We start from the raw sequence: 13,939 nt of genomic DNA on the forward strand, positions 1-13,939 counted from the left end.
AATACTTGTCATCATTTTAGCATTACAAAAGTGAGCAGTTAGAAGTAGTATTTGCAATTAATCTAATAGTTCCACTGAATATCCCAGAACTGGTGAGTGAAACACACTGATTTGAGGCCTCACATGGTTTTAAGGTAAACTATTTTTAAAGTAGAAATATAAAGATAAAAGATAAGCCTTTGAAGATAAGATATTTAAGCTTCTCATTTAGCAATTTAGTGGATAAACAATAATGCTCTTAGGCTAATTTTAAAGCATATGCAATACAGTCTATGAATTCCCCTTAGAACTAAGTATGGATACTAAAATATTCTCTATAAATTTGCTTTATTTCAGATTTTGATGGTTTCTAAAGTAATTAATTCTTTAACCTCAACATATGGGATGTTTTTCTTTGATTCCAGTAAATACACCTATTTTTTAAGAAAATGGAAACCAAAGATTCCAGTTATTTGCTTAGTGTAATCTAGTAAGAACATTTTAAATATACATTTAATAATCATTTATTTAGTCAATATTTATTGAACAACTGCTCTATACTAGGAAATCTGTTAGGTACAGGAAAATACAGAGTGAATGAAGTAAAATGTGGTTTATACTCTCATGGAATTTATAATCTAATAAAAAATCTTGCATTAAACCAGTACAGAAACAAGTCCCAATTAAGATAAATACTAAGTAAATAAAGTACATCTTTCAGTTTACTTAAAACACTATGGTTTATGCAGAAAATGGCAGTTTTACCTAATTTTGACTTGTCTTACAAAAGAATCACAATTGAAACTTAAAAAATACAGAAAGTCTACTATAGATTCACTGAATTGTTTCTGAATGTAAAAATGACAAAAGACATTTTTAAAAGAAAAAAGTGCCAGTTAGTCTAGAGATGCCTTTAACCATGGCAGTTTCCAGGGGAATTAATGACTGTTTTAGGTTAATGGTCATCAGCTTCATGTTTGGCCCTCAATTAAACTCTGAACTTCAATTGTTACTACTTAATTGACTTTGTTATATTTCATGTCAGCATTTCAAAATGACCTCCCTTTTAAAAAATAAAAATTGCCCTGACTTAGTACCATGGGTTCTTCTTTGAGCCTGACATTGTTGCTGCCGTCCACACTCACTTTATATATGGTGGGCCCAAAATTTGCTTGGCTTTGCAATCACTAGGGCACTTCCCATCATCTTTGCCTGACAAGAGACTGTTCCGGATAAATCCAGGTGAAGGACAAAGGCTGAAAATTAAAAGCATCCATTGATATGATTATTATTAAAATGCCAAATAAATCCAGAGACCTTTTTTCTACGCGCAAGGGTTAGATATCCTTAACAAATGCCACAACACAATACTGTCATATTTAATCAATAAGTTAATGCTTATTTTAAAATGCTATTATGTGTATCTTTTCCTTATATTACAAGTGGCTCTTAATATTTAGTTGTCCTAGTTAACTGAATGGAAACGTAAATCTTTTACTAACACATGGAACAATAAAGACAAGTTGAATTTATTTAATCATTGAGTTAGATTTTATATAAAGTAGGTCTGACATTAAGATTGAGCTTTTGCTATACTAAAACAAATGAAGGCATCAAATGAGCCTGTCCCCAGCCCTGGATGGTGGAAAAGTTTTAGAAGTCTTTTTGAAGTACTTTGATCAGGCTTTGAAATCATTTTAGTGGATTACTATTGTACGAAAACTGTAATTTATAGTGCTTGACCTAAGTGGCTCTTTGTCCCACAGCCTTATGTAAAACAATAGCAGGAAGGTAAAAAATGCAAGGGGAATCCAAGCTGGGTATTATTTAATTCATAATTCCATTTTATTTAATCTTTGGAATCCAGGCACATTCTTAATAAAACAGGTTCAGATAATTTTTACTATGTAAAGGAAGGTTAGTTTTCAATTCTGATTAGATGACCCAAACTTGTCACATGCCTTAAGTGGAGAGTCACTCAGACAGGTTTTAGATGGGCATTTTTCTGTAAATGGGGACACTGCAGGCAAACTCCCATTGTTTGCCTTTTAGTTTCCTCTCTAGTAAAGTTTTCTTTGTTCTTTAACCCCAACCCCCTCCCCCTTCCAAAAAAAAAAAAGGTACCCATTGGGAGTCTTTTCTCTTGAGTTTCTGGTATAAAATAGTTACTCTGAGGCAATCTAGTCCATCAGATCACATGGACAGTGGGACGCTGTCTCCATGATAAACAGGCTGAGAAATTCTCTAAATCATACAGACATTGTACTACTTTAATTCATAATTTTAAGTAGCTGAACACCATCACTTAGGCTGAAAAGCAGCTCTAAAATCCTTGCATGTTTTGTTGGCTCCCTGCATTGATAAAAACATTTACTGAAGGCATAAACCTCATACCATATTTAACCCTGTAAAGTCTTATGACCTTAGTTAAAAGTTTTATGATCCTACAGGTGCCACTTATGCATTTAAAAATTTTGGCACATGAAGGATGCCTGGGTTTTGCTCATCCCTAAAGAGATTAAGCCAATTGATCCCCATCCCCCAATATATGCACCAGGATTTAGATGCTACGTATTTTGGCCCTTGGATCATTTTCTAGTGAGAAAAAGAGCCCGAGAAGTGAGAAATACACAGTGCACACCCATGTGGAAGGAAACTGGCAAAGGCTAGTGAAGGGGAAGAGGACCAGGAAGAAAGGAACAGTTAAGGCAAGAAACAGGAATGCAATGAAGGTTTAATTCAGTTGAAACACCACGTCCATCGATGGGAGCAGGTTGAAAAGAGCAAACAGCTAAGCCATCTTGGTTTCAAAAAGGAATGGAAACAATGGGTGTTGCTCTCTAGCGGGAGGCGAGTGAATTAACTGTTCACTTTGGCATTGTGCATTAATTATGGTGGCCCACCAGGGACCATTTAGTAGATTACCTCATCAGTGCTCTAAGCTATCCTCTGGTGGCTTGCATGAGTTAACGCACCCCCCAAAGACAAACAGTTTATCATCTTTTCCAGGGTGAAATCCAGCCTTACAGATAATGAGCAGGTACACACACGTATGGTTAAAAGAAAATTATTTCCCCTGGAGGTCCACTTTGTACTCTAGACCCCTGAACCTTACCTTTTATATGTGAGCGTAGGAGAATTCTGAAGAGCTAACATACCTCACCAGAAGGCAAAAGCAAAAAGATTCTCAATTGTTTATTGTTTTCTGGGGGAGGAGGTGAGGACGATGGGAAGGAGTCCATGGAGTCACCCTAAGTGTCAGTACTGGATCGGCTCTGCTCTGAGCCAATCCTTGCCCATACTTCCTATGCATCTCTTGTGTTTGAGAGCAGATGCTTCGGCACCCTCTGCACACAGGATAGAACAGCATTCAGAGTTATGTTTTACACACTCCTTTTTGCTTCTTAGCATGGCGCAATTTGTGCACATAGTATGCAGAATGCTCCATATAACAAGATTTGGCTTTCATGTTAATGTTCTAATGATGAAAGCAATAAATATAAGTTGTCATCCATGTCTATCTTCCAAGACTATATTGTTTAACCCCCCCCCCAAACCCAACCCAAACAACAATAAAAAACCCAAACAAGCAAACAACATATAGCGATGAAACACAGATAAGTATTTTTAAAATAAAAGAAAATATAAGGAGGCTTTAAGCTTCCAATTTGGAAACTTTATTTTCTACCTTCCCATACCCCAATTCAAATGTAGTCAATATAATAATCACATTAGTTTTTGTGTGGGAAAAAGCTTACTTTTGAGTCACTTGTTACATTACAGCATGTATATTTACTGCCAGTTTCTTTCTCACTTTTAAAGGCCAAATTGTAACACTTTATTCATAAACTGGAGGTGACTTTGCCAGGAAACACCAGTGCCTTCTCACAACACATTATGTCAGGGCTCCAGGTAGAAGAATAAACACAAAATCCAAGAACCATTTTTATTTTTTAATTTATTTGTGCCTGCTCATCATAAATTTATTTAATGTAAAACAAACAAATCCTTGACAGGGGTTTAACAGGATTTTCAACATCAGATAAATGTAAGTTTTTCCTAAGGGGGAAAAAAAGCAGTTTCAAGCATGCCTAGAAATCAATTTTAAGAACATTTCTGTTTAAAATGTGTGTGTATCAAGGCAATTTACTAGTAGTTTCAAATCCTTCTATCTCACTTATAAAACCTGCACAAAGAATTTTACATTGAAAATGGAAATTTACTTGACACCTCTTTACCATTTCATCTTCTTCCTCTCTCTTGCAGTTTAATGTAGTCTCACTTCAGAGTTAAAATCCTGTTTTAGACCCAATATGTTTATGTCCTTTTTTTTTCTTTTTTTCAGCACCAGGGATCAAACTCAGGACCTTGAGTTTGCAAGGCAGGCGTGGTGCCACTGAGCTAAATCCCTGGCCCCATGTTTATGTCCTTTAAAAGGAAGAACAGGTGGCTGTGGTAGCACATGCTTGTAATCCCAGCTCTCAGGAGGCTGAGGTAGGAAGGATCACCTCGAGTTTCAGGCCAGCCTGGACTACATAGTGAGTTTCAGGTTGGCCTAAATTATATTTTCTGATTTTTTTTTTTTTTTAGTACCTGGGATCAAACTGTGGTTGTGAGGTGGCTGTAGCACCACTGAGCTAAATCCCCGGCCCTAGCCTAAATTATAGAGCGAGGCCCTCTCTCAAAAAACACACAAACACAAAGGAAGAACAACAGGCAGAATTCTACAAACTTTCTTATATATAAAATAAACAAAGTAGCAGTAACAAATTAGTCTTTTGATAGAATAAAGCAATCTGTGTAACACAGGTACTTAGAAGCCAGATTTTTATTAATATTTACAAAATCACTTATTTGACAATATAAAAAGTTATGTTTCCTAAGCATGGAGACAAATATTTTTCTAAATACGTTCTTTGAAATAGATAATTTTTAATTCCTCAAAAGATATATTTATAATTAATTTATTCATGTTTTCCTTTCGATTGAAGTCTGGTCTGTAGGATATAGAAGTGAATAAATTAGTGTGAACAAATATAAAATTACTTTATTTTGCTTATGTAAAAATTTCCCTAGGTTTATTTCTGGTGCATTTAATTCATTCAAAGCCAAACATTTCTAATGTCTAAATTATTTGAGTGTTCTATAATTATCTACTATGAAATGCAGATACAAAGCAGTGTACTACAGAATGTGCTTTTTTACTTATAAAAATACTGGCTAGCATAATACTGACAACTAGTTACGTTTAAAGATAAACTCTACACAGCATGGACTGTTAGTTCCAATCCCTTCCCTTAGCACCCAAGCCAGAGTGTGGTTTCCAGACATAACTAATACTTGTAAAGGAGATAAATGTAAAATGTTTGGTGTCCAAATATGCCTTATCGAAAGCGGAAATTCTCATCCAGTGTATTTTTGCCATTTGGCTTAGTGCCAAAGAAGTCGGGAAACTGCAAAGACTGCACAGGGCCAGAGGGCAGCTCAGGCTGCAATCCAGGTAGGCTGAAGCCCCACAGGTGGAAAGTGGAAATCGGTTCCAGCTTCACATCTTCAGCTCCTCTAGGTTTGTTCTAGGTTATTCCATGATGACAATGCTACTGGGGATCTGAAACCATGTATGAAGACAAAGGGGAGGGGGAAAAGATAAAGGGAGGCTCAAGGGAAAAAAAAGAGAAGGTGATTCGGTAATGGGAGGAGAGTTGAAAAATCACACCTTTCAGTCTCCACATTTTCCTTTTGTTCACTATACAAGGAGAAACCATCCGGAAGGAAGAAAGATTATGACTATCTATAAACTAACTGTTTGACAGAGACAGAAATGTTGATAACGAGTGGGTTGTGTCTGTAGTTCTTGGCTGTTCGCATCAGCAAAGGATGAAGGAAAACAGAAACTCTTGATATGTTTGTCTAGAGAGGTAGTGGTGTGGCCATGCGGCAAGAGTTCAGCTGAAGTTCAGGGCAGATGTTGCCAGGAGTTTACACTGCAGGAAAGTAAAATTGCTTCCGGATTCATCTCTTCCGCCCAGCTTCTCTTCCAGGATCTTTGGGGTCAGGCAGTGCCATGGCACAAGGTGACAATGTCTGTGGGAAAACAGGCTTTGAGCAGGATGCCCCTCTCCCGGTTGCAGTCCAGCTCCTGGATAAATCCGTACCAATAGATGACTAAGCCTGGCCCAAATCTGCAAAAACATCAGAAAATAACATATACATATAGTATCAGCATAGCTCCAGAGAAATGTCACCTCGGAGGCATGGGTAAGATGATGAAATGACTGGATTGCACAAAGGTGTTGATTTGATTGCTATCATTGTGACTGAAAGCAGGCAAACAGAATAAAGAGCTCCTTTAATACAAGTGTCGCTACTTGAGATGGATCTGTTCTCTTTCTTTCCAGGAACCTGAAGAATTTCAGGTACAGTAAATATACCCACATTACCTTTCAGTAAGGTGTTAGAAGCTGGAGCTGACCTGATTACTTAGTTGATGAAAGATAAAACCAAAGTATAAACAATGATGAACCCAGGGATACCTGACCTTGGATTTTAGTCTCTTAAGAGTTAAAAGGTATTATTCTAAAAATTAAACTCACCTACTTTCAAAGAAAGACAAAAAAAGGGTATCTTTTTTTTTTTTTTAATGGTACAGCTTAACATTTTCTCTGGCTATAATGTTCTTTATTTACATACTGATAGGGTCAGAAGTACTTGCTCTCATCCATTTATTCTAATCTTAAATATTATCCATACAATAGACTAGAATTCCTTAAAGGTCCTTCAGCTAGTGCTTCACTCTCTGCATTATAACCCAGGTGCGAGGACAGCATGAAATCTGGTCACTGGTTCTCACAGAAACAAGGAACAAAGTCAAGTAGACTAGTGACAAAGCACAGACTGATGAAGGCTTAAAACCTCAATATTTCTAATTTGTGCTTCCGAATTATCTCCAATTTTGTTAGCAGCACCTGATCTCTGCCAGGCAGACTCAGGAAGTGGTCTTACAGACTATTTCATCCATCAGGAAGTAGAGACCTTTAGGCTGGGTTCATGAAGATGTAATCACTATCAATCACCATGCACAGAGAGATGTTTGGCACATCAGTTCCACGTTTTTCCTACCGAGAGCACTTAATTAAAGGGCAGCACTACTTTTGGTGTAGTGTTGCAGGAATTTTACAGTGAAATCATAAATTATGAATGTTTGGTTAGTAAAAGGATGTCTAAAAACAGAACTGGTTTCTGTATTCTAACATTACAGCAGCCTGAACCATGGTAGGCCAAAAGCTTTTTCCTTCCATGATTTATTACATGCTGTAGTGTACTTGCCAAAGCTAACAGTACAGGATGGCCTGTGAGATACTGTGTGCACGTGAAAAAGTTCAGTTGGATGTCATGGACTGGTTTATTTGGGGATTCACATCAGCAAAGCAGCCAAGTTCTACTCAAGATTAATTCCAGATTTTGAGGCCCCTCTGTGCAGGGACAGAGCTATGAAGTGGCATAGTTCCTGAGAATGCAGGAACTGGTGCACAAGAAGACTTGGGGCACTGGCCCAGTGAGAGACACCCGAGTTCAGAGGTGGCTGCAGGTGTTCTCTTCTTCAGTATCTCCAGGAAGAGCTGCCCTGGAATCAGAAGAATCAGGCTACTTATGAATAAAGTGGCCAAGTGCTCGAATGCACACAAGTTCACACCTGGATAAGAACTTGCTTCTGCTTAACAGTGTTTCTTAGTTAGTTTCATTCATAATTGTCCACACCCGGAACACACATTATTTGGTACTTTTATTCTGTAGAGACCTCTCTGATTTGTACCAAATGACAAGTCTGGCAAGAGCCATATCTGAGGGGCTTCTGACCTTGCCATCAGTGAAGCAGATGGAACAGTAGGCTCAACACATTCCTCCACTGTACTATACATCTGTGCTGGAGGCTACAGTGTTCTTCAGAAAGGCACCAATGTTTTTACAAAGGGCAGAAAAAAATGTGATCTAAAGAGTCAAAGAGAAGAACAAAAGAATATATGGAGGCCATAAAAAACAAGTCCAGTATTTTAAAGATTTAATAAAACAAAAACACATATCACCAGAACTGAGAGAGCAAGAGCAGCCTGCAGTTTTCCCGAAGAGCTAAATCATAAACCAAAGGACACGAAGCATGACAGCTCTTTACGAAAATGGCATTTTCTAGGCAGAAAAGCCAGGCTGGGGGACACCTCAATGCTCAAGAAAATGGACTAATTTCATGTGTGAGGCAACAAATGAAATCTGGCAACTCAGAAAGATTTTGCAAGACTGTGAATCTGAACATTTTATGTAGTAGTTCACAACCAGGATTCCCTCAAGGCAGTAATACATCTAGGAACATTTTCAGTAAGACTCATAATAAGGCTCTAACATCTATTGTGTCTTTATGTTTTTATAAAAGCTAAGTTCAGTAACATTAGCTCTGTTATGTAGCCTGAAACCTGAAAACCAATACTGTTTAATTAATTAAAAATGAAGAACACAACTTCCCTTTGTAAACAGAGACTGACAGGCTCTCAAATCATGTGATCTTGGGATGACAAAAATAATAGTGACAAGTCTGGAAATTGAATGGCGGAACAGGATCTGGCCTTACATCTGACATCTACTTTAGAGCATTTCTGAGCTTTCTTCAGGAGCTTAGTATGCAGAGAGAGACTATCAGATGCAGGCAAGGTAACTGTTCAGCAGTTCACCTATTGATGATGAGGCTAACCACCCTAAGCAACTTTGTACAGCCAATACTTTGGTTATCTGAACTAAAAGAAGGTACATTTTCGGTTGATAATTTGAAAGACTACACAATCCAAAACTGTACCATTTCATTCTGGAAAAGTATGAGCTGCCGTCTTAGCATACCTAGCAGTGTGTCAGTCTCATAATCTGAAGGACCTGAGTTCAAGCCTCATTCTGAAGAGGTGTACGACAGGGAGAAAATGGGGCTCCTGAAAAATTTTCAGAACGTTGAGTACATGCCTGTGGGTTGAGCAGTTTCACCATTTTGATGCCTATTCTCTTTACTGTGGCACATCTGGACAAGAATGACATCACTAAGAGGACAAACAGAACCTTTGTGACCAACTGAAAACCAGAGACTCTGTTAACATTTAAAGGAAAACAGAGTCTTAGAGAATGTGCAAAGCAGAAGGTTGCACTGCTGGTGGTTTCTCTTGCTGTGCAGAAGCTTTTTAATAAGAAGAGATTCCACTTGTTGATTGTTTGTGCTAGTTCATGGGAAACTGAGATTTTGTTCATAAAAAAATCTTTTCCTACACCAATGTCTTCAAGAGTTCTACTTAACCTCTGTTCCAGCCGATTCAGCGTTTCTATTTTAATATTTAGATCTTTAATCCATTTCGATTTTAGTTTAGTGCATGGTGAGAGATATAGGTCTAGTTTTAATCTTTGGCAAGTTGAAACCCAATTTTTCCAGCACCATTTATTAAAGAGGCTATCTTTCCTCCAGTGAATGTGTTTGGCTCCTTTATCCAAAATGAGATGGTTGAGTGTGTCTGGAGTTGTTTCTGCATCTTCTAATCTGTTCCACTGATCTTCAGGTCTGTTTCTTTGTCAGCACCATGCTGTTTTTATCACAGTAGCTTTGTACTATAGTTGCAAGTTGGGGATTGTGATACTCCCTGCCATGTCTCTGTTACCTAGAATTGCTTTTGCTATTCTGGGTCTCTTCTTGTTCCAAATGAATTTTTGGATTGTTTTCTCAAGGTCCATGAAGTATGCTGCTGGGATTTCAACTGGAATTGCATTGAATCTATATAGCAGTTTTGGAAGTATGGCCATTTTCACTATGTTGATCCATCTTACCTAGGAGCAGGGGATGTCTTCTCATTTTCTGATATCATCTTCAATCTTTCTTTTCAGAGTGCTATAGTTTTCAGAGAAGAGGTCTTTGATTTCTTTCGTTAGGTTGATTCCTAGGTATTTCAGGTTTTTTTGATGCTATTATGAAAGGAATTGTTTGTCCTATTTTGGTCTCAGTGAGTCTGTTGTTCGTGTAGAGGAAAGCTATTGATTTTTGTGTGTTGACCTTCTATCCAGCTACTCTACTGAATTTGGTTATTAAGTCTAGAAAACTTTTGGTGGAGTTCTTGGAGTCTTCTATATAGAGTATCATGTCATCTGCAAATAATGACAATTTGACTTCTTCATTTTTTATCTTTATTCCTTTTATTTCTTCCTCTTGTCTAATTGCCATGGCTAATGCTTCAAAAACTATATTGCAAAGGAGTGGTGATATGGACATCCTTGTCTTGTTCCTGATTTTAGTGTGAAGGATTTCAGTTTTTGACCATTTAGTATGATATTGGCTGTTGGTTTTTCATAGATGGCTCTTACCAGATTGAGGTAGAGACCATCTATTCCAATTTTTTGTAGGATTTTTTATCATAAATGTGTGTTGGATTTTGTCAAATGCTTTTTCTGCATCTATTGAGACGATCATATAGTTTTTGTCCTTGGCTCTATTGACATAGTATATTACATTGATTGATTTGTGTGTGTTGAACCATCCCTGAATCCCTGGGATTAATTCCACTTGGTCAGGGTGTATGATATTCTTGATAATCTTCTGCATTCTATTTGCCAGTATCTTATTAAGGTTTTTTGCATCCATGTTCATTAGTGAGATTGGCCTATAGTTCTCCTTTTCAGTTGGGTCTTTCTCTGCTTCGAGGAATGAATTCAGGAGTACTGCTTCCCTTTCAATTTCATTGAAGTGTTTAAACAGTAGTGGCAGTAGTTCCTCTCTAAATGTCTTGTAGAATTCAGCAGTGAAGCCATCAGGGCCTGGGTTTTTCTTAGTTGGTAAGTTTTTAATTACATTTTCAATTTCATCGATTGGTATTGGGTTGTTTAGAATTTTTAGGTCTTCTTCATTCAACTTTGGTAATTCATACTTCTCTAGTAATCTGTCCATTTCTGTGTTTTCCATCTTTTTGGCATATAGGTTTTCGAAGTAGGTATTGATGATCCTCTGGATTTCTGGTGGGTCCACTGTAATTTCATCCTTTTCATTCCTAATTGCATGGATTTGGGCCTTTTCTTTCCTTTTCCTGATAAGGTTGGCTAAGGGTTTGCCAATTTTGTTGATTCTTTCGAAGAATGAACTCTTGGCTTCATTAACTTTTTCTATCGTTCTCTTCATCTCCATTGTATTGATTTATGCTCTGATCTTTATAATTTCCTCCCTTGTATGAGCTTTGGGGTTGTCCTGCTCTTCTTTTTCTGGAAGCTTGAGGTTCAGCATCAGGTTGTTTAATTGGGCTTGCTCTGTTTTCCTAATATGAGTATTCACTGCTATGAATTTCCCTCAAGACTGCTTTCATTGTGTCCCATAGATTCTGATATGTTGTATTGTCACTGTCATTTAATTGAAGGAATTGTTTGAGTTCTTTAATTTTCTCTGTGACCCATTGGTTATTCAGAAGTGTGTTGTTCAATTTTCATGTGTTTATGTAATTTTTTCACTTTCTTTTGCTATTAGATCTCCAATTTCATTGCACTATGGTCTGATAATATACAGGGGATAACTTTAATTCCTTTGCACTTACCTAAATATGTGCTATGAGTGAGTATGTGGTCTATTATGGAGAACGACCCATGTGCAGCTGAAAAGAATGTGTATTCTGATTTTGTAGGGTGGGACAATCTGTAAACATCTGTTAAGTTCATTTTTTCAAGAGTTTGAGTTCTAGTATTTTGTTGCTTATTTTTTGTCTAGTTGATCTATTTGTGACAGTGGGGTATTGAGGTCCCCCACTACTATTGTATTAGTGCATATATGACTTTTCATGTCTGTTAGTATTTGTTTTATATAGTTGGGCATACCAGCATTTGGTGTATACATATTTATGATTGTCATCACTTCCTGTTGGATTGTTCCCTTTACAAGGATGTAGTGTCTCCTTCTTTGTCTCTCTTAATCAGTGTTGATTTTAAATCCACTTGATCTGCAAAGAGTTCTCCTGCTCTTTTTTGGGTTCCCGTCACATGGAGTATTGTTTTCTACCCTTTAACTTTCAGTCTATGAGTTTCTTTTTGAAATAAGTGTGTTTCTTGTATGCAGCATATTGTTGGATCTTGCTTCTTGACCCATTCTGCCAGTCCATTTCTTTTGATTGGTAAATTGAGACCATTAACATTGATGGTTATAACTGATACATACTGACTTATCATTGTCATGACTTTCTTTTTGTTGGATTCTCCCCCTTTACATTTAATTTCTTATTGTGCCCGATAGATTCATTCCGCTGTGCTTCCTGGGGTAGTGATCCTCATTTTCTCTTCCTAGGGTATTGTCTTAAAATTTCTGGAGTGCTGGTTTGGTATTCATGAACTTCCTAAGGTGCTCTTAGTCATGAAAGTACCTTATTTCTCCATCAATTCTGAAAGATAGTTTTGCAGGGTACATCAATCTGGGTTGGAGGCTGTTTTCCTTTAGGGCTTGCAATACTTCACTGCAAGCTCTTCTTGCCGTGACAGTTTGTGTTGAGAAGTCTGCTGTGATTCTGATGGGCTTTCCTTTGTATGTGATTTGTTTCTTTTCTCTAACTGCTTCTGGAACTTAGTTCTTCCGTTGTTGGCTTTCTGGAATCTTAACAATTATATACCTATGTGTAGATTTTTTTTGATCATGGTTAGTTGAAGTCCTATATGCCTCACTTTCTGCATGTCAAGTTCTTTTCCCCTGCTTGGGAAGTTTTGTGCCATTACTTCTCTGAACAGTTTTTTTTTTATGTCATTTGCACTCTCTCCTGTTTCTTTGTTGACTCCAATCAGTCTTATGTTATTCTTCTTTGAATCATCTAGCAGCTGCTGGATTGATTTCTCGTGGTCCCTTACAATTTTGAAGCAATTTTTCTTTTCCTGGTCACCAATTGCAATCTTATCTTCTATGTCTGAAATTCTGTCCTCACATTGGCTCATTCTGCTGTGTAGACTTTCAATGGAGTTTTGTGTGTTTTTTTGGTACTGGGGAGGTCCTTGTGCTTGCGCAACAGGCGGCAAAACCACTGAGCTAATAAATCCCCGGCCCCTCAATGGAGTTTTTAATCTCCTGGAAATCTGTTTGCATCTGTTTTATGGATTCCATTTGTTTCTTATGTTGGGATTCCATCATGTTCCTCATGTTGGGATTCCATCATGTTCCTCAGCTCCTCTCTAGATTTATTAATCATGTCTTGCCTGATGAGCACAATCTCTGCTGTTACCTGAGAAATTATTTGTTTTCATTTTTTCTAGATCCTCTTTTGTTACTAGTTCAGGGAGTCCAGGTGGTTGAGTATCAGAGTGTTCCTGTTGTGTTCCTATCAGGGGCTGCTGTAGCTGATCTGGAAGTCTGGTTTTGAGACTTGTTTACATGTTGGGAGTGATGATATGGCTGCCCAGAAGGACCTACCTCTGCGCTGGAAGCCGTGGTACGGTGGCCCGGTAGCCCCTATCTCTGCACTCTCTTTTAACTATTTTCATGTCCCCAAATCTGGTATGAAAGTGCCTAGTACAGGGCCGATACCCTCAAAGAAAAGATGGACAACATGGAGTCTGTAATAGTAGGATCAGACAGCCAGGTGTTGGTTATTGAATCAGTGGTGGTTTATAGGTGGGAGGGTTGACATGATTCACTCCTGTCATGACATGATGTTTTTATTAATGACAGGGAAAAACACACTAGTGGCATACTAATAGGTCACAATGCTCATAGTAATAATAGTGACAACAGTGTTACTTACAGCTTGGACATCTTTAATGTGTAGATCTGAAATCAAAATGCTCTAAAATATGGAATACAGTGCTGTCATGATGCTTCAGTGGAAAAATCCCATACCTATCTTCATATTACAGGCTACAGTCAGAACAAAGGTGTACTGAAAATATGGTATACAATGACTTCTAGGCTATGTGTATGTATACATGTGAGACA

The 13,939-nt window shown here is 37.7% G+C and overlaps 1 protein-coding gene across 5 annotated transcripts in view; it reads right to left on the reverse strand.

Annotated features, from left to right (window-relative positions):
• The window catches only part of Cdin1 (CDAN1 interacting nuclease 1), a 311,052-nt gene that overhangs the window by 67,293 nt on the left and 229,820 nt on the right, over nt 1-13,939 (reverse strand). For 3 of the 5 annotated variants that reach the window (XR_015449760.1, XR_015449761.1, XM_087207451.1), the window contains exon 11: nt 1,125-1,235. Coding sequence is in view for 3 of the 5 variants with exons in the window: in XM_087207451.1 (XP_087063577.1) it covers nt 1,125-1,235 (111 nt within the window). In the remaining 2 variants the exon portion in view is untranslated. Of the gene's footprint in view, nt 1-1,124; nt 1,236-3,920; nt 6,162-13,939 lie in introns of those variants that run through there. The other 2 variants (XM_021241649.2, XM_004861512.4) reach the window with 1 other exon arrangement.

The sequence above is a fragment of the Heterocephalus glaber genome, unplaced genomic scaffold (genome assembly GCF_053883595.1).
Source record: "Heterocephalus glaber isolate CG9 unplaced genomic scaffold, H.glaber_assembly_v1.0 deba00000809, whole genome shotgun sequence".
NCBI lineage: Eukaryota > Metazoa > Chordata > Mammalia > Rodentia > Bathyergidae > Heterocephalus > Heterocephalus glaber.